Source organism: Aplidium turbinatum, chromosome 5 (assembly GCF_918807975.1).
Source record: "Aplidium turbinatum chromosome 5, kaAplTurb1.1, whole genome shotgun sequence".
NCBI lineage: Eukaryota > Metazoa > Chordata > Ascidiacea > Aplousobranchia > Polyclinidae > Aplidium > Aplidium turbinatum.
The window spans coordinates 35,854,011-35,875,358 of NC_137476.1; the positions used below are offsets into that span (position 1 = coordinate 35,854,011).

At 38.7% G+C, this 21,348-nt stretch overlaps 1 protein-coding gene across 2 annotated transcripts; it reads left to right on the forward strand.

The window, feature by feature from the left end:
- The first annotated feature begins 676 nt into the window (after positions 1-676).
- On the forward strand, positions 677-10,764 carry LOC145770612 (uncharacterized). Of its 2 annotated transcripts, XR_014289157.1 has the most exons (7): positions 677-834; positions 1,240-1,486; positions 2,397-2,544; positions 5,125-5,224; positions 5,747-5,854; positions 9,831-10,096; positions 10,383-10,764. XR_014289157.1 is itself a non-coding variant. In XM_082582301.1 (6 exons), the coding sequence occupies exons 1-6, from the start codon at positions 732-734 to the stop codon at positions 9,899-9,901; spliced, it is 777 nt and encodes a 258-aa protein (XP_082438427.1). In that variant the 5' UTR covers positions 677-731; the 3' UTR covers positions 9,902-10,764. The 2 variants fall into 2 exon arrangements, 1 of the variants encoding a protein (XP_082438427.1); XM_082582301.1 differs by having other exon boundaries at positions 9,831-10,764.
- The last annotated feature ends 10,584 nt before the right edge of the window (positions 10,765-21,348 follow it).

Sequence of the window (21,348 nt, forward strand, 5' to 3'; positions counted from 1 at the left end):
ACAACTTTTTCGGTTAAGAACTTCTGAAGTTTATACTGATATTTATGACTGCTACAGTTATAATCCGTGTATGCGATGTGTGACAAAACATATGTTTTGCATATTCGTTTCACTTTAGTCTTATGTCTCAAAAAGTCAAAAACTATTTGTATTTTTAGGCGAAATTGCTTTATTTAGGGTATTTTAAATATCTGGTGAAATTGAATGCAATCTGGTGAAACTTTAGTTACTTTTTGGTGCCAAGCAGCTTTCAGCATCTGGCAACGCTGCGCATGACTTCTGGAACTAAGAAGCTTCAAGATCAAGCGGCGCTAGTTCATTTCTCGTATGCCATTGAGTATTCACATTAAAGACTGCTCAGTCTCCATTCAGAAGCATCTAATGGATGTAATAATTCCCCCACAATATGACTTCAACAATCGGAAACTTCACTCTGTCAATCTCAGTGACCGAGCCTGAGTCAGTGATTCAAAGCCTCTAGCCTACAAGTATGCAAAACTGTAAGGATTAGGCCTAAGCTCTGTAAGAAGCTTTCCCAGTCCGAGCATGAAGATTCAATTAATCATTTCATGAATTCATTTTGCAAACTACTTTCACAAAATGCAAATCTGTCATGTGGTGAAATATTTCTTAAATAAATTGCAGACATAAGTGTTTTCACATTTTCAGAGTTTAAGTAAATCACCAATAGTAGCCTATAGGATAAATTGTGCTGAAAATATTGTTCTAAAATGGATTCATCATTACCTTTTATGAAAGAAGGAAAAGTTCACAACATTGAGCTTGGCTCAACTTTTCGCAAGAGGAAAGAAACTGCTTTTCACACAGTCAGATGTATGTCTTGAGCTTAAGAAGTATTTTTCTGTATTAATTTGTTGTGTGTTTATTGGTCTATTAGCAAAGTTATCTACAATATTGTAATCACTGTGAATATGTATGATTTCAAATATTGTTAGTAAAAGTTGTTTCATTTTGTTTGTCATGATATTTTTTGGTAGCAGTGGCACAGTGCAGCAAGTTAAAAGACATTGCTTCTAAAGTTTTGTTATGCATTTAGTTTTCAACATGATAATGTCATTTCAGGATTGCTGTATTGATGTGGTATTACCTAGTACCGGTACCGTACATTTGGCGTTGGTACTTGCTTAAATTTTTTAGTATTTTTGTGGTAGTTCAGCTTAGTTTACACCAGTAGAACGTATCATGCTATTTATCCTCACTTTGTTGGCAATTTTACAGATGATTTCAAACCTGCATCAGTTGATCTGACTCAACAAGGTGAAGTTGATGTTGGGGAGACAAACGATGTTGGCGAAACAAATGTTACTATTACTTTGCCCCATCTACAAGGATCGAAAAATGCAAGCACAGTATTTAAAGGGTCAAAAAAGCCTGCACAAAAAGAGTGCCTTTTAATTTACGACCCAACTACTGATAGTTTTACATTGGAAAGGATTACTTCACAAATACAAGTTAAAAAAACTAGGTAAGTTTGTTTTCATAAAAAGTTTTATTTATTTAGACATTCTGTCAATTCTGTCATTATCATCTTGTTGTGGACTGCGGTGCATGTCAACACTATCCACCCATTATTTTCTTACCACATACAAGATAGAATCATCCTTGAGACCTTGACCATCTATTTTACCTTTGTAGTTGATATTTTTTCCTCTGAACAGAATAATGTACTGAATTTTTCCATATTGCTATTATATATAATATACCGGTAGTTTTTAAAATATCATACTATAAAATTTTGTTAATTTTAGAAAAAGGTTTAAAAGAAGCTGAACAAAAATTTAGTCAAGCAGTTCAAACAATGATAGGCAACTCAGTTCGATTAATTTTGATTTACTCAAGAGAAAAAAAAAGACCAAGTGTAAAAAAAAATTGGGCATACAGTATTGTGCATATGTCACCTTGGATAGAAACAAAATGTTTTTTTTTGCTTGTTATAAAACGTTCCAGGAATACGTTTGTGTTTGTAGCTATTTTAAAACTTTGTGAAATTTAGCTTTATTGCACATGTACCAAAACATAAGTTTGACAAGCTAGTCTTAAGTCACACTATGCAGCTACAGGTATTGCAGAAAAACTAACATGGATTGTTATTTGCTACCCAAGGGTCATGCTGCTTACAATCATCAGTCACAACACTTATTCAAATAGAATTTTATTTATTTCGTTATTCTATTTGAAGTAAGTCTGATATTGCGCCTGATGATTGTAACCATCATGAAACCTTAGGTAGCGCATGACTTAACCATGTTAGTTTTTCTGTAATTGTTTCATCTCTGTTTGCTGCATTGAGCACTTTATTTGCAATTGCAACAATTTATCCCTGAAATATGTATGACTGTATGTGTCAATTGTTGCTGCTCTACATTAAACTTTAGGTTGGCTGGGAACATCACAGCACAACCACCAGTGTTGCCGTCAGGTCCACCAATGAAGTTACAGAAGAAACAAACTGGAAAGAAGTTGAACAACAACAAACCAATGAAACCATCGTCTCAAGAACCCCGGAAGCCGGACCCTATTGCAGTAATTATAGCACAACTCTTATTTGGCTAGTAAAAGATTTGTTGTTCTTAGAAAGGAGATAGAAACACTAAACTAGCCAAATCTTATAAGCGCATTATTAATTAATTATTATAATGTATTGCATTATTAGTTTGTTATGCGCATGGCTTACACACTTTAGTTTTTCTGTAATTGTTTCAGCTCTGCTTGCTGCATTGAGCACTTTGTTTGCTATTGCTACAATGTGTCCTCCTTTTTCTTGTTTTACGAATCTTTTGAATATATATGTTCATAGGCGTCGATTTTTTCTTAGAAGAGAGGAATTCTGGGTGGGCGAGAGTTTTCAAACAGATTTCATTGAATGTGTATGTTCGCAAATTCGCAATGGTTAATCTTTCTCACAAAGACTGCGTTTAGCGTCGCTGCAGCAATTAAGCTTTAATAGGTTTGATGTTTCTTTCTTGCGCCTTTGACTTTGCATTATGTTTAACTTTTCAATAATAAAATCACAATTGTCGCGCGGTGCCCCAATTTATACCCAGCAACAAGTTTGTGAGGAAAGATTTGTAAAAAGCGATTGTTTCAGTACGTCTTGTATCGGTTATTTTATTGTCATGTTCATTATGATGTCATATTCCCTTACGCCACGCTGTTATGTGCGGCCCGCGGAAGGTATCAGTGCACAAGTATAACCATAAATACTTTTCTTGAGGAGTTATTCAGTTAAACAGCATGAAGGCAAAAAATACTTTCCGGGAACGGAATGGCCCGTTTCGTTGAGTCCGATTCGGTGAGTCCGATCCCTTAACGGGGGATTTTTTCAATTTTTTTTTTAAAATTATCGGGTACCGTAGCCTAATTATCATTGCCGTTTTAGGGGTTTGGGGTTAGAGGTTAGGAACTCACCGAATCGGACTCACCGAATAGTAGCAGACACTTCCGGGAAGCATATTTTCGCTCTGCATACGATTCCACCGACCAACCAATCAGATTGTAGTTCTAGGTAGGGGTCGTTTAAAGTTACTCCAATGCGATGTTCAGCCACACTGTTCCAGTGGTTGATTATAACGTCTGTTTTCGAATTTCAAAATTGTCTGTGAGCATAGGGTTGCTTATTTTAAGTTTGTAAATGTTCTGTAAACACCAGGTGTTCGTTTCACCGTTATTGGGTTTCACGAGCAGTGTTCCTTTATGCAAGTTTTTGTTGGCAAAATAGGTCGGTGTGCCAACTCAATTTATAATAAATTGGAATAAAATTATATATAAATTTAAAGACTTTTTCTGGTATTATGGAAATATTTAGCTTAGTACTGCAAAATGTTGTTAATCAACAATTCTTGCCATGCTTATAAGCACCGCAGGTGACATTTGTCTAATAATCGAAGAAAGACGGTTTTATAGACTTTCACAAAAAGGATGAAAAACCAACTCATTACTTTTTTAGAGGGAACCACCGTTCATGAGTTATGATAGAAACGTTTTTTCGGTGATTTTCACAAGCGTTTGTTTCATGGTGCCTGATTTTTTTCTCCCTGTTATTGGAGCCTATTTTTCGCTGATATGTTTGCAGGTCACTATTGTTGCCTGTATTGCGATGTGTCAAATATTTTCTTGTTTACTGAAACTGTTAATTGCAAGATATCTTTTGTGAAGCGAAGTGAAAACACCACTCTTTGCTTGGCAATGAATATTCGATGAAACCGCTCGCCTCGCTATAAGTGCGCAAAACAAGTGGCCTCGTTTATTAGGTAATGTTAAAGAAGTCAAACGTGTTGTTAACGGAGTTTGGCCTGGCAGTAGCGTTGTTTGACTAATTTTTTTGCTGCGGTATTTTAAGATAAATATTAACAACAAGTAACGCTGGATACTGGGTACGAAATGCGTTCTTTTCTAGCATAAGAGTCAACCTACCTAAAATTTTATTAGTGCGGCCCGCCACAGCTCTCCTAAGTGCCAAAGTGGCCCGCATACAAAAAAGGTTGGCGACCTCTGCCTTACGCTAACCCGGAACTGAAGTTTGATTGTGACGTAACGAAAGTGAGACCATTCGGAGAAAAGATTAAACGTGGCTTTCTCTCACTAGGAATTGCCAGCGTGTGGCAGTTGCCGTAGCAACAACAATGAAGTGAGTACCGTCTTTTTTTTCAATGCAGCGTTGTTGCGGAATTGCTTTGTTCGGTCGGATATGTAGCGAGAAACATAGCGTAAAACAAGAAGTTGCGCTGCAGTTGGTTGGATAATCCAGCATTCCAGCATTTAACAAAAACGGAAATATTTCAAAAACGGAAATAATTGTAACGAACTCTTCATAAGTGTCATGAAAACAGGGTGGGCGAAACATATTTTGCCCACCCTCGTTTCACGGCAGGGTGGGCGCTGCCCACCCGGCCCACCCTATTTCGACGCCTATGTATATGTTTATACATCTACTGTAGTATTTCAAAGTACCTCCTGTGGTTAATTCCAGTACCTCCGTGAAGAGACGGTGCTCTGGGTGGTATTATAGCAATCACGTAATCAACCATATTGGTTTGTGGCTGTGAAACTTGTTCCAAACAGAGTTATCGATTTCCTCACCACTAATTCACTGTGTTTAAACAGGATGAGAGAAGTGAACCACTTAGTCAACCCATGAAGTTTCCCACAACGAAGCCACCAGAAGTTGCCGAGGCATATTCCCCCGAGAAACCCCGCGATTCAAGTAAGTAGATAGCGTTATTGAGTGGTGACGACAGGTTCAAATTACAAAGGCATTTGTTTCCCGTAAAATCTTTTATGATGTCACAGTAGTAGCGTCGTGTCAGTTCATGGGAAGGAGTGATATGTGAACGAGCGTTGTCGCTCAGCCGTGTTAGTTGCAGCCAGGGCCGTTGAGAGGATAATTTGGGCCAAGTCCTAACAAGATCCTCGACCTTGGGCTCATTAATCAAGACACTGCTGAGAAAAACGCACGACATCCAATCAACACACGGTGGTTTCTTCAAATTCCCGAGGCCCTTGGAAAGATTACCTTACGGGCCATAAAATCACCTCGGGTCTAAAAGTATCCCATGTCAACGCTACTGATTGCAGGATTGGCGTGTGGTACATGACATCGATGTAACTCTTCAGCTTTCGCTTTCCAACTAAGCACCAAAACAGTGCGGTAATGAATTGTGATGCACAATCACCGTAATTGTTGCATCAGAATCACTTCTCTCACTTTTTGCTCCTTCACTCTTAGGCAACTTGAGCAGCTCGGGTGATGATTCCAGCGCTTCAGACTTCTCCAGTTCAGATGACGAATCTTCGAGCAACGTATCGACAAACAATTCTCCCGTCCAACATACAGGTACGTTTCCCCAGACAGAAAACCGACTGATTTTTTTATCTAGGTTGTGGTGCAGTTGATTCAACAGTAAAGGTTAGTCCCATTCTTTAATCCAAGCTTCGCGGAACGAGAGGATAAGATTCATTACACCCTGGGTAGAGGTGAGTGGTGTTTTATTACCAACCAGCTTAAGCCTGGAGTCGAACCGTATTCCACAGTATGTGACCACAATACAATACCCTTCCCCCATCTGTTGCAGCCAACACAATTTTTACATGAGCACAGCGACGATTGGGGCAAAAACAAAGAGCAGCAGCTGTCATGGGGTTGCGCTTCAACCGACTTTTAAGACGTTTCATGTTGTGGTTATGGAATTTGGTGTGAAATACCAACTAATTTAACTATGTAACTTCAGACATTATACTGCATAAATAAAAAAATAGATATGGGCAGTGGGCACATTTGGTTGGTTTTGAATCTTTATCCTCGGACTGACAAAGCCTTGATTGGATATTCCTGGTAGTTTCACATACTTGTAGAGGCTTTTGACGCCAGGCCGGTTAGCGTCATTGTCAGAGTGAAGTTTTCGATTGTTGTAGGGGAATTAGTCCCAGGATGGCCCGTTTCGGCGAGTCTGATTCGGCTAATCCGATTCGGCTAATCCGATTCGGCTAATCCGATTCGGCTAATCCGATTCGGCGAGTTCCCTATTCGGCGAGAGCCTTTTTCGGCGAGTTTTTGAAATTTTATTTTTGAAAGGGAATTATCGGGTACCGTAGCCTAACTGTTTTCACATCGTTTTAACGTCGCTGAACGTGTAGAAAGGAATAAAAATAAAATGTTTGTACTATTAAATTAAAATTCGTCATGTCAGTTCAGTTCAGTTGTTTTTATTTCTGACCATCATATCAAAAACAATACACAACATAGCAAAGGTCGAGAAAAGGGGTAGAAGCAACAAAACGCGAATGTTAAAACGTGCTTCAATTCGTCATGTCCGTTCAGTTGTTTTTAAGGTAGAAGCGACAAAACGCGAACGTTAAAACGTACTTGTGACCGAAGTAAGTTATTGTGTTGAAAGAAATTTGGCACGGTTGCAACACCTTCAAAAAAAATTAAGAAATAAAGGAAAAATAAAAAAAGAAAATGTTATATACAAAAAAAAATCATGTTTAATGTCTATAAGTTAGTACTTTTGAATAGTTAAAATGATTAGTTTGGATCAACAAATGTGTGGCCTACAGCTTGGATTGAAAGGAAATTATCGGGTACCGTAGCCTAGTTATCCCTACTAGCAAAAATTTGTTCCAAGAACCCAGTAAGTCTAACAGTTCATTTTTACATTGTAGTAACAGAATGAAAAGGCTAACCAAATGTGTGGCTTATCGTTTTAACGTCGCTAAACGTTGAAATCGTGTAGAAAAGAGAACTTTGATGACTAGGATACGTTGCAAGCCTTGGTGTCCGACGTTTTCTTCGTAAACAGTTCTTCGTAAAGCAATTCTTCGTAAGCAATTTTTCGTAAAACAATTCTTCGTAAACTTAATTCTTTGTAAAACAATTCTTCCCAAAGCATTTATTCGTGCATGCAATGGAGATTTGATGTATACGAAGAAATGCTTTACGAAAAATTCTTTTACGGATTTCATTTCACCAACAACTGTTTACGAACAATTGTTTTACGAAGAATTGCTTACGAAGAATTGCTTTACGAAGAATTGTTTACGAAGAATTCGCCTATAACCGCAAGCCTTAAAGCAGCCGGCGGCCATCGCGGCCATGGCCGCTAAGTAGTGCTTGAATGACTGCCTGTGCTACCTCCTCCGTCGGCCAAGTTTGGCCGCCGGTTTCTTCTAGCCAATTATTTAATTTCGCAATAGAATGATCGTGGATTAAATGTCGAAAATATGTAGTATCAAAGAGTGACGCAGAATTAGGTCAGCGCATCATAGTCACTACTGTTGTATTGAATATATCCAGCTGCAATCACCAGCGCTGTAAGTCTTGTTTGCAATTCCCGATGTTTATTTTAACGAAGTGTTAATCCGAAGTGCTAATTTACATCAGCTGGCAATATTGTCGTTTTTATATCGATTCAATGTTGTCGGACATTGAATCGTTGTTAAAAAGGAGAACTAGGTTAGTTGACATCCGTGGGTAAAACACGTGTCTTCACAGTTGAGAACGCTGTGGGTTAGTGACTTCACACCTTCAATCGTGACATCATAACGGAATAAATGGTCAGGTATTATGAAAGGCGGTATGCAGTTGAAACAATTTACTGAGCTGCGAGCAGTTAAAACAATTTAGGGTCGTTAGATGGTCCCGCAATACCGGATTACAATCCCGATAAAGCATTTAATGCGTGGTACAACGATTCTATTGCAGGACGTCGCTCAGACTTCAACAACGCTAAGTGATCATTTTAACATTGTTGCAAGTTTAATGCTATTTACTTGTGCTATCGTTATTGTATTTTGGCCTCCAAGCACGCAGATTTGGCCGCTGTGAAGGAGCTCTCGGTAGGCCACGATGGCTGCCGGAAAAAAACACGAGTTTTAAGGCCTGCGTTGAAACTGAGAAACATTCACAGAAGCCCTTCGATACGTTGCATTTTTAAGATTATGCATTTTTAAGATACATAATGTATTCAGACGTTGAATCAATGTACAAATGAACTGTTAGGCTAAATGGGTTCTTGGAACAAATCGAAGGGCTTCTGTGAATGTTTCCCAGTTTCAACGTATCGTAGTCACCAAAGTTCTCTTTTCTACACGATTTCAACGTTTAGCGACGTTAAAACGATGTAAAAACGGCAATTTCTGCTGGTCGGGATAACTAGGCTACGGTACCCGATAATTTCCTTTCAATCCAAGCTGTAGGCCACACATTTGTTGATCCAAACTAATCATTTCTATTCAAAAGTACTAACTTATAGACATTAAACATGATTTTTTTTGTAACATTTTCTTTTTTTTATTTTCTCCTAATTTCTTAAATTTTTTTGAAGGTGTTGCAACCGTGCCAAATTTGTTTCAACTCAATAACTTACTTCGGTCACAAGCACGTTTTAACGTTCGCGTTTTGTCACTTCTACCTTTTTCTACACCTTTGCTATGTTGACGTGAATTGTTTTTGATATCATGATCAAAAATAAAAACAACTGAACTGACATGACGAATTCAAGCACGTTTTAACGTTCGCGTTTTGTCGCTTCTACCTTTGCTATGTTGACGTGTATTGTTTTTCATATGATGGTCAGAAATAAAAACAACTCAACTGAACTGACATAACGAATTTTAATTTAATAGTTCAAACATTTTATTTTTATTCCTTTCTGCACGATTTCAACGTTTAACGATGTAAAAACGGCAATTATAATTAGGCTACGGTACCCGATAATTCCCTTTCAAATGTAAAATTTCAAAAACTCGCCGAATAGGGCACTCGCCGAAAAAGGCTCTTGCCGAATAGGGAACTCGCCGAATCGGATTAGCCGAATCGGACTCGCCGAATAGTAGCAGACCCAATTAGTCCATCCATTAGATGCCGCTGAATGGAGAGCAGTCCTGAAATGCGTTGGTCAAGCGCACACCTCGAGAGCCGAACCAGCGCCGCGTGATCTTGAGTAGGGCGCTTAACAACTGAGCTGATGGAGCGGACTTTTTTCTGTGTGGCAAAATGTCTTGTGCCGAAATTTGGTTTGGACTTTAGACTAACAAGCGTTGGGCAACAATCCCAATGAACTATTGCGCTTGCATGTATTATTATACTTTGCAGTTGTAAGACGTGTTTTTTCCAGTTGATACTTTTTTCCACCGAAAAACATCATGACTTGTTTGGCGTTCCATAGTACTACAGTATATATTTATGTTCTGTATTTCAATATTTTGCGTTTAAGTTGATATCTAATATTAAACTTTGTACTATTAACTGTATTACTTTATTAACTGTTTGTACAATCTCTTATAAAGCCTGGCTTTATATTGTTGCTTAGATTTTTCAAGTCAAATCTACAAAGATTTACATCTTTCGGAATCATCTGAGACGGATTCGGACACTGACTGATTCCACGCTACGTTCCACCGGTGTCCGAGGTGTCAAGGACTTGCATGGATGGCGAAGCACGGAAGCAGGCAGCTTTATTTTAAATGCGGGCCATAAGAAAAGATAGTGAAGCAATTGGGTGGTGGATTTGGCTGATTTCTGCACAACAAGTTCTTTGAGTTTGCACTGTGACCTCGAAGGAAGATTTTTTGCAAGGCAGGACATTTTCTATCAAGGTTTAAAGGGAATGTTGTAACACTGTTGCGAGTTTACAACCGTGACGTGCATGTCCAACAAATGTATAGTTTATTCAATACATTGCATAGACAAATGGGACTTTTAAACCAGAGGCAAATTATTTCAAATCGTGTTCGCGTTTATGCTAGGAAGTTGACCCTTCATGAGCTACTCTAGCCTACTACTGGCACTGATTGTAGACATGATACTACAATAATTGTGATACAACAAGACTTTCACATACATTGATATTTTTGTTTTCTAGACTCTGGTGTTTCCACAGGCTTTGACAACTACAGTACCGGTACTAGGCCTACATGGGATTTTCATCTCCAGCATACAAAAGACTGTTCAAATACCGAGGGACGTGGTTTTCATCACTCCGGCTTGTGTAACGTTGGCCTTGAACATACACAACGGTCCTGACACCACGATAATTGAACAGCCCTGTGACTCCCAATACGTGGGATCAGCACCTCTTTTGACGTTCCACGTGATCGCCTGTCCTTGCAACAAACCCGTCATTGATGGCCATCTACTCGTTTATTTATTCAACAAATGCATATTATTTATGTTATTTTGTATGTTTTATCCAATGGCAAAGTGGAGGACTACGATTTTTGTTTGTGAGCTTTGCAATAAACCTTCCACGCAATAATTTGTAGTGATTGATGTTCGGCTACGATTGAACGGATTATTAACCGGAAGTTTGCACTGACTGGTCAAGGTGATTTCCTACGAGGTTATTTTTAGCGTCATGGAGAAGGTTGTTCTTCTTGCGTTTGAGGCCGCCGCAGATCACGTTGTTACATCCAGGCGCAGCAGCCAAAGGAGAAGGTTGTCTAAAGAACTGATATCATTGTGGTAGTTTCTAGCACATAACCATAACCTAAAAAAAGTAGCACATAACCCACTTTTACAGTAGTAGGCTCGGACTGTAGGGGAGACCGGGGCGTAAAGTAACACGGGTCGGTTGTAACACTCTAAAACAGTAATTCCCAACCGCGGCTCTTAGAGCCGCATGCGGCTCCAAGCTAGCCTTCTTGCGGCTCTCATTGACCCCTGAAAATTCCACAAAAAAATATAAAAGATCTATTTATAATAATTAAGGCGATTATTTTTTGACTTGTCAAAATTGTTTACGGAGTCAAAATTGTTTACAAACTGCATTGTCGTTGTGTCGTAGAGGTTGCACTGTCAGTGAACTTTTCATTTTACATCTTACACCAGGGGTACGTGTACCCTTTGGGGGTACGGAGCACTAAAGCAGGGGGTACGACAGGCAATGTGAAATTATAAATCAAATCCTATTGCAGTTAACGTGGCCACTGCTCCTGATAATTTACAATTGGACTTGCTACTTGAATTTTGGAGTCGAGTTTCAGAGGGAAAGTATCCCAACTTGAAAACCAATGCCCAGAAAAACTCCTCTGTATTTGGATCAACTTACGTATGTGAAGCACTTTTCCGCAAAATGATCAGAATCAAAAATAAATATCGCAATCGGTTGACCGATGACCACCTCAAGCAGCCAGGGCCGGATTAAGACGAAACTGGGCCTGATGCTGCAGCGCAAAAACAGGCCTATTTTTTCTAGGCATTGGTACATATGCATTCGACACTCTGACTCCACCGTACACGCGTAATCAGACCGACCAAAGAGCCTTTATTGCTTTCGACGCAGTCAGCCAAATTTTAATGAACATGAACAATAATAACGACGTGTTATCGTAAAAACTCGAGAGTAACATCAGGCTATGTAACACCAACACAATTCAATACCAATATTGCCTGAAAAGCGGAGTTAATGAAGAAAAGGCTAATCCAGATCAACTTAACGTTGGCATATTGTCAATGCTGCGCTAGTGCTGCTTACTTATACTACTGTTTTTCGAGCCTTAGCAAGCGCGAAATCTTCGATCATGTCAGTGCAGTCAAGGCTGCTCAGCACCTCATGTTCAATGCTCATAAGCGCCAGCATGTTTAGCCTTTCCTCCCTCATCGAGGACCGCAGCTCTCCTTTGACTATTCCCAGTTTTGAGAAGCTCCGCTCGCCGGAGGCATTAGACACCATCAAGCACAGATAGATGCGCAAAGTAATCTCGACGTTTGGAAATGTTTGAGAAAGGTTCAACGACGACAAAAGCTTGTACATGGTAAGCTCTGCTGACTCGTTCACACTCACCGGTTTCTGGGTGCGCATAAATGCAGCAAACTGTATGAGCTCAGCCACCAGCGTGTCTTCCAAGTCATCTGGATACGAGGAAATGAGATTTTGCGCTTTATTCTCGATCTGCTTTATGCTCAATGACGTTAGCTCCGAAAGAAATCCAAATGTTAACCTTCCGATGACCTAGATTTTGTGCCGTTTATGATTGTTTCGTCATAAACTGCGTCTAGCTTTCAAAAAGTTTTGTAATACAAGGTCATTCTTCACTTTTCAGATGCTGCAATAGCTTGTCCTGTTAAACTACAGAAGGATTAATATGGAATCAACGAACCAACAAGTGTATTTTAACAAGAAGGAAAAAACTAAGACTTCTGAAACAAATAATTCTCAAAATGGAAATGAACCAAGTATCAGTAGGTGCAAATGTAAACTACGAAAAGGGCATATGCAGATAAGTTGAGTGTCACAGAGGGAAGTAAGAAACGAAAAGGGGAATTTGTCAGGCAATACAATAAAAATACTTGGAGCTTGGTTTTACAATAGTTCCGGGTAGTGAACAATCGTCACGGCCCTAATGTTTGGTGTGCTCCCAAATTCTGCCAAATGACGTTATGAAACCTTCTAAAGTTGTTCGTCACTTTCATTCAAAGCACAACAATCTTGAAGGCAAGCCACTTGAATATTTTGGACGAATATTCTCTGATATGAACGATTAAAAAAAGCAAATGAAAAGATGACGACTACCGAAAAATCCTTTCTTCATGAATCCTATCTAGTTTCTCTACGAATAGTTAAAACCAAAAAAAGCATACACGATTGGGGAAGAGTTAATAAAGCCGTGCATCTTATCTGCGGCTGAAGTAATGAAGGGCCCTGAAACAGCTCGAAAAGTGTTATAATTTTTCATCTTAAATAAGTAGTCTATGCCAAAATCTTGCTTTATCTTACGTGCCTAGGCGTAACACTGTGCCTAGGCGTGCAAAAGTCGGACTACAAATTTCATAATAAGAATTATTTGTGGGTTAATTAAGCAAAGGAAAACTGTTCAGCGTCCGGAAAATTCACGTCTGTTTTTGTCTGGGCCTATTTCAGGAATGGGCCTAATGCTGCAGCATCAATAGCATCCACCTTAATCCTGCACTGCAAGCAGCTACTGCATTCTCTGCAATTGCGCCTAGCTTTGACAAACTTGTTAAAGCTCAAAGCCAATGCCAAGTTGGACATTAAATTGATTTGTGTTATTTTTCTTGTTGATGTTGCTATTCGTTGATGCATGCTTTCATGCTTTAAAATTTTTGTTATAATTACTTGAGTGTTTTCATGCGGCTCCATACGTACTCTGAAGTTTGAAATTCGGCCCCGACACCAAAAAAGGTTGGGACCACTGCTCTAAAATGTGCCACCCACAGACGAACTGGAATCACGTGATTAACATAGCGCATGCGCCCTTCTGTTCATTTTCGCCATTGAAAGTTTGAGCAGGCTTCCTGAAGTACAAACGAAGTTGTGGACAAAAACATATATTTCAGTTAAGAAAGTAACTTTTTTTACTTGTTTAGTTTTTTGTTAGTGTTGTTTAACCATTTAACTTAGAAATTTGAAAAGCATACAATCTGATTAAGCATTAATTATAGTTTATTGGTGCATACTTTATGAACTAGTCAGTTGACTGGGCAAGTGGTGAACGAAGGTAATTATTGGCTGCCATGGGCCTGGGTCGGTTGTAAAAAATTGACTGGGGTTGGTTGTAACATTTGAAATGTGTTACATCTGACCCCGAGCGAAACAGTAGGCCTATAATGTATTAAATTTATAAATGTTTCATGCCAGCCTAATTCTAACTTTAATCCTGAAGAACTTCGTCCATTACCAAAAGCACCACCAAGAAAAATAGTTGGATCCAAACGAAAATAGATGCAAGCAAAAATTTTAACGGATACGCCAGTGAAGAAAGCAATGGAAGAAGCGGAGAGACAGAAGCCTGCTAAAGCTAAAAGAAAAATAGGCTAATGCTGCCCAGAAAGTCGACAAAAAGAAAACAAAATAAATCTAAACACCCCAAGAAAAAGCGAACCACGCTAACTGATTCTTCGGACGACGAAGGAAATTACTGTTTGGTGTGTGTGGAACATTTCAAACGAGTTTTGGATTCAATTTGTCGTATGTCACTTGTGGGCCTACAAAGCGTGCACCCCCGACATGAATTATTCGTATTTATGTCATAACTGCGACTCGGATAATGAAAACTAATTTGCTGGATAACTATGGTAACCGTACCTTGCGATGTTGTCTCATGTGCATAAAGAAGATATTATTTTTGCTGCTTTTTTGGTTTACCTTCGAGTTGCTCAAGTTGTTGTCAGTAGCCTACCGTACTAAAAACCACCAATTTCGTTTAGGCTAGTTTAATGATTCATGCCCATCCAAGCCTGCAGTTTCAGCTGTAGGCTAATTGAACTTAACAGTAATCGAAATTTGTTTAACTGTTTGAAGGTTGGGGGGGGGCTGTCAATTCAACTTTTTTGCATCAACAGTTGTATCTCTAAAACCACTGAGGCTGCGACTATGAGATTTCTTGACTTTTCCTAACTTTCATTCACCTCTATTGAGCTGAAATTTTGAGCGAATAAAGGTTATAAATTGAGAGATATAAGGCATTTCTCAGCACATCCTCTGAAATATTTCATATTCTATTGTTCAAAATTTTCCCACCAGCTGGATGAAAGTAATTAATTTGGCCCATGTCTCGTTAATCCTAACTGCTTCACAGCGTGAAGGAAATTGACAGTATGCGTGGACCTTTTGTTCTCACCACGGCTTATAAGCGACGTCGATACAAGAAAAGCTTCAACTTTGATACGATGAGTTACCGTCGCTTGCGGTTGAAATTGCGTAAAATTAAACATAAGACTTGGTGCCAATGCATCTAGAGCGAGAATAGTTTTTCGCAGACAATTATGTCCTTTCAATCAAACAAAGCATAGGCTACAACGTTATTGCCTACTATAGAAGCTGCTCTGTAACATATTATGATTTTGGTTTCAAATCTTTCCTTTTGTCCGACACACTATCAAAAGCAGAAAAGGCGTCGATGTTCCCAAAGCTTCTCACATATACTTGTAAACATTTATTTCCAAGTCGACATGTAAAGATTTGAAATGCAATACGCTTCTCATTTGTGTAGGATAAACCAGAACATCACGCTTTTGTGAAAAGGACGATCGTTTCACCACGTTTATACGTGATGCAGCTTAGTTGAATCAATATATTCGAGGCTTCTTGTACCAGGTTCACTGTCACTGATAAACTAAACCGCGATGCAGTACCTCGCAAAGCAATTGTAGCGTAACATTTCCATGTGCTATAACTCGTCATAAATTGTGAAAACTTGTGTATTTACTTGTCAAGTTGTCTCATGTGAAGTGATAATTACAACTTGCCTGAGTAGGCCTACAGCAAGGGACAATCAAAATAGATGAAACCGCATTCATGGTAATATAGACGTTTTGCAAACTGCTCTTTTCGTTTTCAATATAATAACAAGAATGACAGCTTATTTTCACTAAACATATAAACAAATATCAAAAATTATGAATGAACAGCGCATCTATATTTTTCGGTTTAGGTTCAACAATGCATTCTAGCCGTCAAAATGATGGAATATTTGGTAATTTTGTTGAGACATACCATTGCCCAATCGTTGAATTTACATCAGAGATAATTTTATTAGATAGATTATCAGTTTCATGCACATGGTTTCATTCAGCGTTATAATGTTGTTTTTCAAGCCACGTGGCGTTCATGGTCATAACGCAACATTGCAGAAACAGCCAATATTGATACCAGGTAGGCCTACTAATTATTACGCCGCTTTCGTCGAATCTACGTCGCTAAACGACGATATTGTGCAAACGCCTGTTGGATTTCCCTTCTACGTGTAGTTTATCATAAACGTGAAGCATTGCTCAAAAAGCTAATCTGAATCACCATAGATAACCATAGCATTCATATAGTTTCATCATCAGTAAATATGTAAAGTGCACTTCACAATTTTTAACAACGGTCTGACAATTTATTATATTGCAAAGTTTTGATTTATTCTCGATTTTTATAATTCTGTGTAACAGTTTTTTTCTAACTAGTTTCTATGGGACTAACAATTTGTTTCATTATACATTTTCTTTAGTATTTCAACGCCATTATTAAAAAAATTACGTCCTTTTCACTTTTAAATAAAACATGGCAAGGCAAGGATTCAGTGCTGAAGAAATATTGCAACATGTTTTACTGGATTCTGACGACGAAAGCCAGGTGGATGATTTGGAGGATTTATGGCACTCCGATTCAGATGAAGAAGCGGATTCTTCTCCGTCAACTTCCGCAACAGCGATTCCGATCGAGATTGACGACCAGTTACCTTCCATGGGCGATGTTCAACCGGAGTTTGCGCCATCAGGACGGATTATAACATCGAAAAGACTGGTGAACAGCATAGATTCCTATCTCGACATGAACAACTACGATGCTGTTGAGTTTTCCTGACACACTGAAGTCTTATACAACTTTTGTAGAAAAGCCAAAGAACAGACAAGAGGGCGGCGTCAGCATTACTTGGTCTAATGCGAGACCGGTGCACAATGGGAGAAGGGGCCGGGCTAACATTATATCTGGCCCGATTGGTGTTAGAGGAGAAGCCAAAGAAGCCAAGACCCCTCGGCAAGCATGGGAACTATTTTTTTCTTTAAACATTTTGAACATTATTGTTCAAGAAACAAATAGAAAAATTGCCACACTCATTTCTCAATTGCCAGAGAGAATTTTAGATGACAGCAGGTACTGCTATTTTGGCCCAACCAACAACGAGGAGATGCTGGCCTTTGTTGAATTGGAGTATTTTCGGGGGCTTTTAGGACAGGCTGGTCATTCCACGGATGTATTGTTCAATCAACTGCAAGGACATCCCGTGTTTAGTGCAACAATGAGCAAGAACCGCTTTAAATTTTTATTTTCGAACATTTCGTTCGACGACCAAAATACTAGGCCGCATCGTTGGAAGAATGACCGGTTGGCCGCATTTCGAGTCGTTTTCGAAATGTTTAACGAAAACTGCGGCAAACATGTCATTCCAGGTGACTACTTGTCGTTGGACAAAACGCTATACCCCATGAGGACACAAATTGCCTTCAAGCAATATAATCCAAACAAGCCTGCGAAATATGGCCTTCTGTTCAAGTCGGTAAACGCCAGCAGATTCCCATACACATTTGCGGCATCGGTCTATTCAGGTAAACCGAAGGAAGAGCCATTTAATTTTTACGTTTGTGGAACAGAAGAACTGGTAAAAGGAATGGTGATGAGCCTGGAACAACACGGTGACCTTCAAGGTCAGAATATTTTGTATGACCGCTTTTACACCTCCATACCACTCGCGCAGTGGTTGCTTGACAGGGGTATAACGTCAGCTGGAACCCTCAACGCTATACGTAGAGGAATACCCCTGGAAGTGAAGCAAGTGAGTGGTAGGGAGAAATCTTCGTACGAAATTTATTGGCAGACGAGTGAGGCTGATCTCAGCCTACATTCTTATGTAGTAAAAACGAAGAACTCTGGCATGCGGAATGTGTTGATGTTGACGACCATGCAACCTCTATTGGGTATTACCAAGGATGACGGCAAAAAGAAGCCAGGCTTGTATAAGCTTTACGACTTCACAAAGGGTGGCACCGATATCATCGACCAAAGGATGGGTTGGTTCATTCACGTGCAAAGCGAAGTCCCCACGGTGGACAACTACTGCGTTTGCTTATTGAGAAGGTGCCAAAGCCACAAAAAATAAACTACCAAAAAACCGTGGCCAATGTCAATGCTGTGAAAAGCCTTTATGCCCTGCACATTCCATACGAGTATGTCAAGTTTGCTTTTGCGCAGAATAAACTATTTGAATGATTGCGGTTTTATAAACTTTGGCTTCAACCACAGCCTAAATAAAACGCGGAGCTCAATGAGAGATTTTCCTTTTTTCCTTTTATTAGACAGATAGCTATTTTTACGTTGATTCAACATATCAAGACGTTGAATACTTGTAAACATGTGCGGTTTTGCAATTAGATTGCTTATCAAAATCATCTATCCTTTTTTGTATAAAAAGTGGGTCATAAAACTAATCGTAATACTCGATGTAAAATTCAGCATTTTTATATGCTGAAACAGTATTGTATTCATATTTTATAAATCCATTTTCTATTTAGAAAATATCAATATAATGCGGTTTGAGCATAGCTGAATTTTAGCACGGATACAACGACTGATTTTATGAATTTTATACAAACAAGGACAAAAGAGAAGTAATCTAATTGCAAACCCGCGCATGTTTACATCGTCTTGCAATGTTGAATCCACGTCGAAATGATTGTATTAGCGTTGTATTCAATTTCTCGTATTATCGAACTGTAAATGTGCAGCCACTTGTAATTTCAATGTGCCTCATTGTATATTCTTAAATATTTCTGAATTTGTGTGTACATAACCTGACAGAACACAGGTTGCTTTACCATTAATCAAGTTGAAAAACGTTGCTGCAAGAGCCTTGTGCCAATTGCTGCAGTCCGGTATTGCTGTAACCAAATCAAAATACTTATCAATATTTTGCTGCCAAACTGACATTTTTATCGCATAAACGCCCATTAGGCAAAAAAAAAAGGCAGCTAATTCTTTGTAAAGTATTTCTCCAGGTTCACAATGATTTGACGCATAATAAATACTACTTTGAATAAATCTAAATATTGTTTGGATTTTAGTGTGTGGCATATGAATCTTAGAGAGCTTATTGAATCCACAAGAAAATGACCCGAGGCATTACAGATTTTCCTTTTGATGAAAAGCGTTGTGACGTTCTGTTAATTAATGAACCGTAACTGTTTTATTTTGAATTTCTTTCTGACTTCTGTTTATGTAAAGCATCATCGACTTTATCGGGTAATCTTACTCCTAGTACTAGCCTTGTATGTAGCCGAGTTCACATTGAACTTACACTGAGAGACGCTGTTGCAACTACAATACATTGCATTTAAACCGCATTTTTGGTGCATGATCTTCCATTCGTTTTGTGGATTACATAATAGTATTTGATAAACGCCACCCTGCTTCTTCAGCTGGTCTACATTTGTTAATAAAGCGTAGGAGTTGCTGTTCTTGGAACCGAGGTCACAAGATCATAATCCAAATTGGTGTGACACGCGTTCAGAAATCTCATTACTGCATGTAATTGATGAAGCATTGTTCTTTTAGTCAAGAAGCGAGCTTTATTTTGAGCGTGGGAAAAGTTATTATTTTGCATGAAAAATATAGATTCAAATTGAGATTATGTAAAAAAAATTTAATCACAACATGGCAATGCATGTTCTTCATTACTCTACCAAAAAATAATGTGTAAACTCACGCTACAATTGCTTTAATCGCAAAATAATCCAAAAGTCATAAGTCACCTCAACATTTCAACGTCTATGAGCAGTTCTAAAATTCACATAGGTTTAATTTTCGGATATGCTCAGCGTGAATAATTTTACAAAGTGAATCCCAAAGTTTGAAGCCGTACCTTAAAAAATAACAGAGATATCACTCCTAAAGCATAAGAAGAATCGACAGCCCCCCCCCAAACTGAGCAAGACTCCAGAGAGCCCAACCTCGTAAGGGTTAATAGTAGTAATCCTGTCCTTTTGCACCTCCTGGTTACACCCGCTCTGAGACCTACAGCCTTATAGCCTAGTAGCCCAATTGGTCTACCGTCATCGTAGGCTAATACTTTCTATTACATTTACATTTGAGTTTGACATTTCGTTGAAGTATAACAATAAAAATGCATTTCCAATGTGTTTATGCGGCTGTTTTCATTTGTTACAATTCGCCCCTTCAAGTGTTACAACCGACCCATGCACGGGGCGAGTTGTAACACATTTTTCATCTTTTTTGAAAGGTCATAGCTTTAGCTGTGGACAAGATATTTTTATAGAACCTGCGGCAACTTATTGCTAAAAGATTGTATTTTTGTATGTCGAAAGTTTTATTTCATTCATTGGAAAGTTAAACAAACCATTAGATAATATGTCAAAATTGTTACAACACGCCCCGGTCTCCCCCTACTAACTCGGAGAAAGTATAGCCTAATTAGTTTGTTGTGTTGCCCTCAACCTATTTTGTATATTCCTATATTCTCTTGAATGATGAGATCCGTCACTTAAGCATTTGACTCGGAGTTCTATCATATTCCGTATAAACACATTTAAGTTTTCGTGAAGCCTTATTTACGTCAAATCCCAACCTCGTGGTCCACAAACCTTGATGTATTATCTCCAACAACCGCAACTACTTCAATGATCGCTTCACGTTTGGTTTGAAGCATACACATAGTCGAATGTTGCTCATGGTAGCTCGAAGCTGCAGGTTTTCGTCTGACTCTTTTCAGGAGCTATCGTCAGAACCTAATAAGCCTAAAAGTTTTTGCAAACAAGAGAGTTGGAACTTGTGGCAAAATGACTGGAAGGGACGATTTCCTATTTGTTGTCAATACAATATGAAACGCTAACTGCAACAGAAAAGAAGTTATTTTGAAAAAAACATGTTTTTGCTCATTTTGGACAAAAATATGAGAAACACGGCAATTTTGCTACTGTGACGCTTTTATTTCGGTTGTTAAGTTGCTGTGCTGCGCCACCTTGTTTAACAATTAAGTACAGTGATAGTTAGTCTAGCATATTGTATTTACAATTGATTATATACCTCAGCATTGACTTTTACATGCATATTGCAATTACTAATACTAGCTAACTTTAAACCCTTGATCATTTCGTTCAAAAATCTATCAAACAAAATCACCATTCAACAACGCAACACAGTTCAATGGGATTATTTATCACACCATACTGTGCAAAGCAGCACAAATAAGCAAGTCTGTTTTGGCCAAATCATTTTGGTCATCTCGAATCAAGCCGTTCACAACGCGTTTCAGTCCGCCAATAAAGCGCTCTGTTCCTCGATTGTTGTTGTTGATCATACGCAAAAACAC

Bases quoted from the DNA above. Each gene is read 5' to 3' on its own strand.
- LOC145770612 (XM_082582301.1), top strand. From the start codon at position 732: ATGGATTCATCATTACCTTTTATGAAAGAAGGAAAAGTTCACAACATT. The intron at 1,487-2,396 runs GTAAGTTTGTTT...ATTAAACTTTAG, and splicing joins ATACAAGTTAAAAAAACTAG to GTTGGCTGGGAACATCACAG. The intron at 5,225-5,746 runs GTAAGTAGATAG...CTTCACTCTTAG, and splicing joins CGAGAAACCCCGCGATTCAA to GCAACTTGAGCAGCTCGGGT.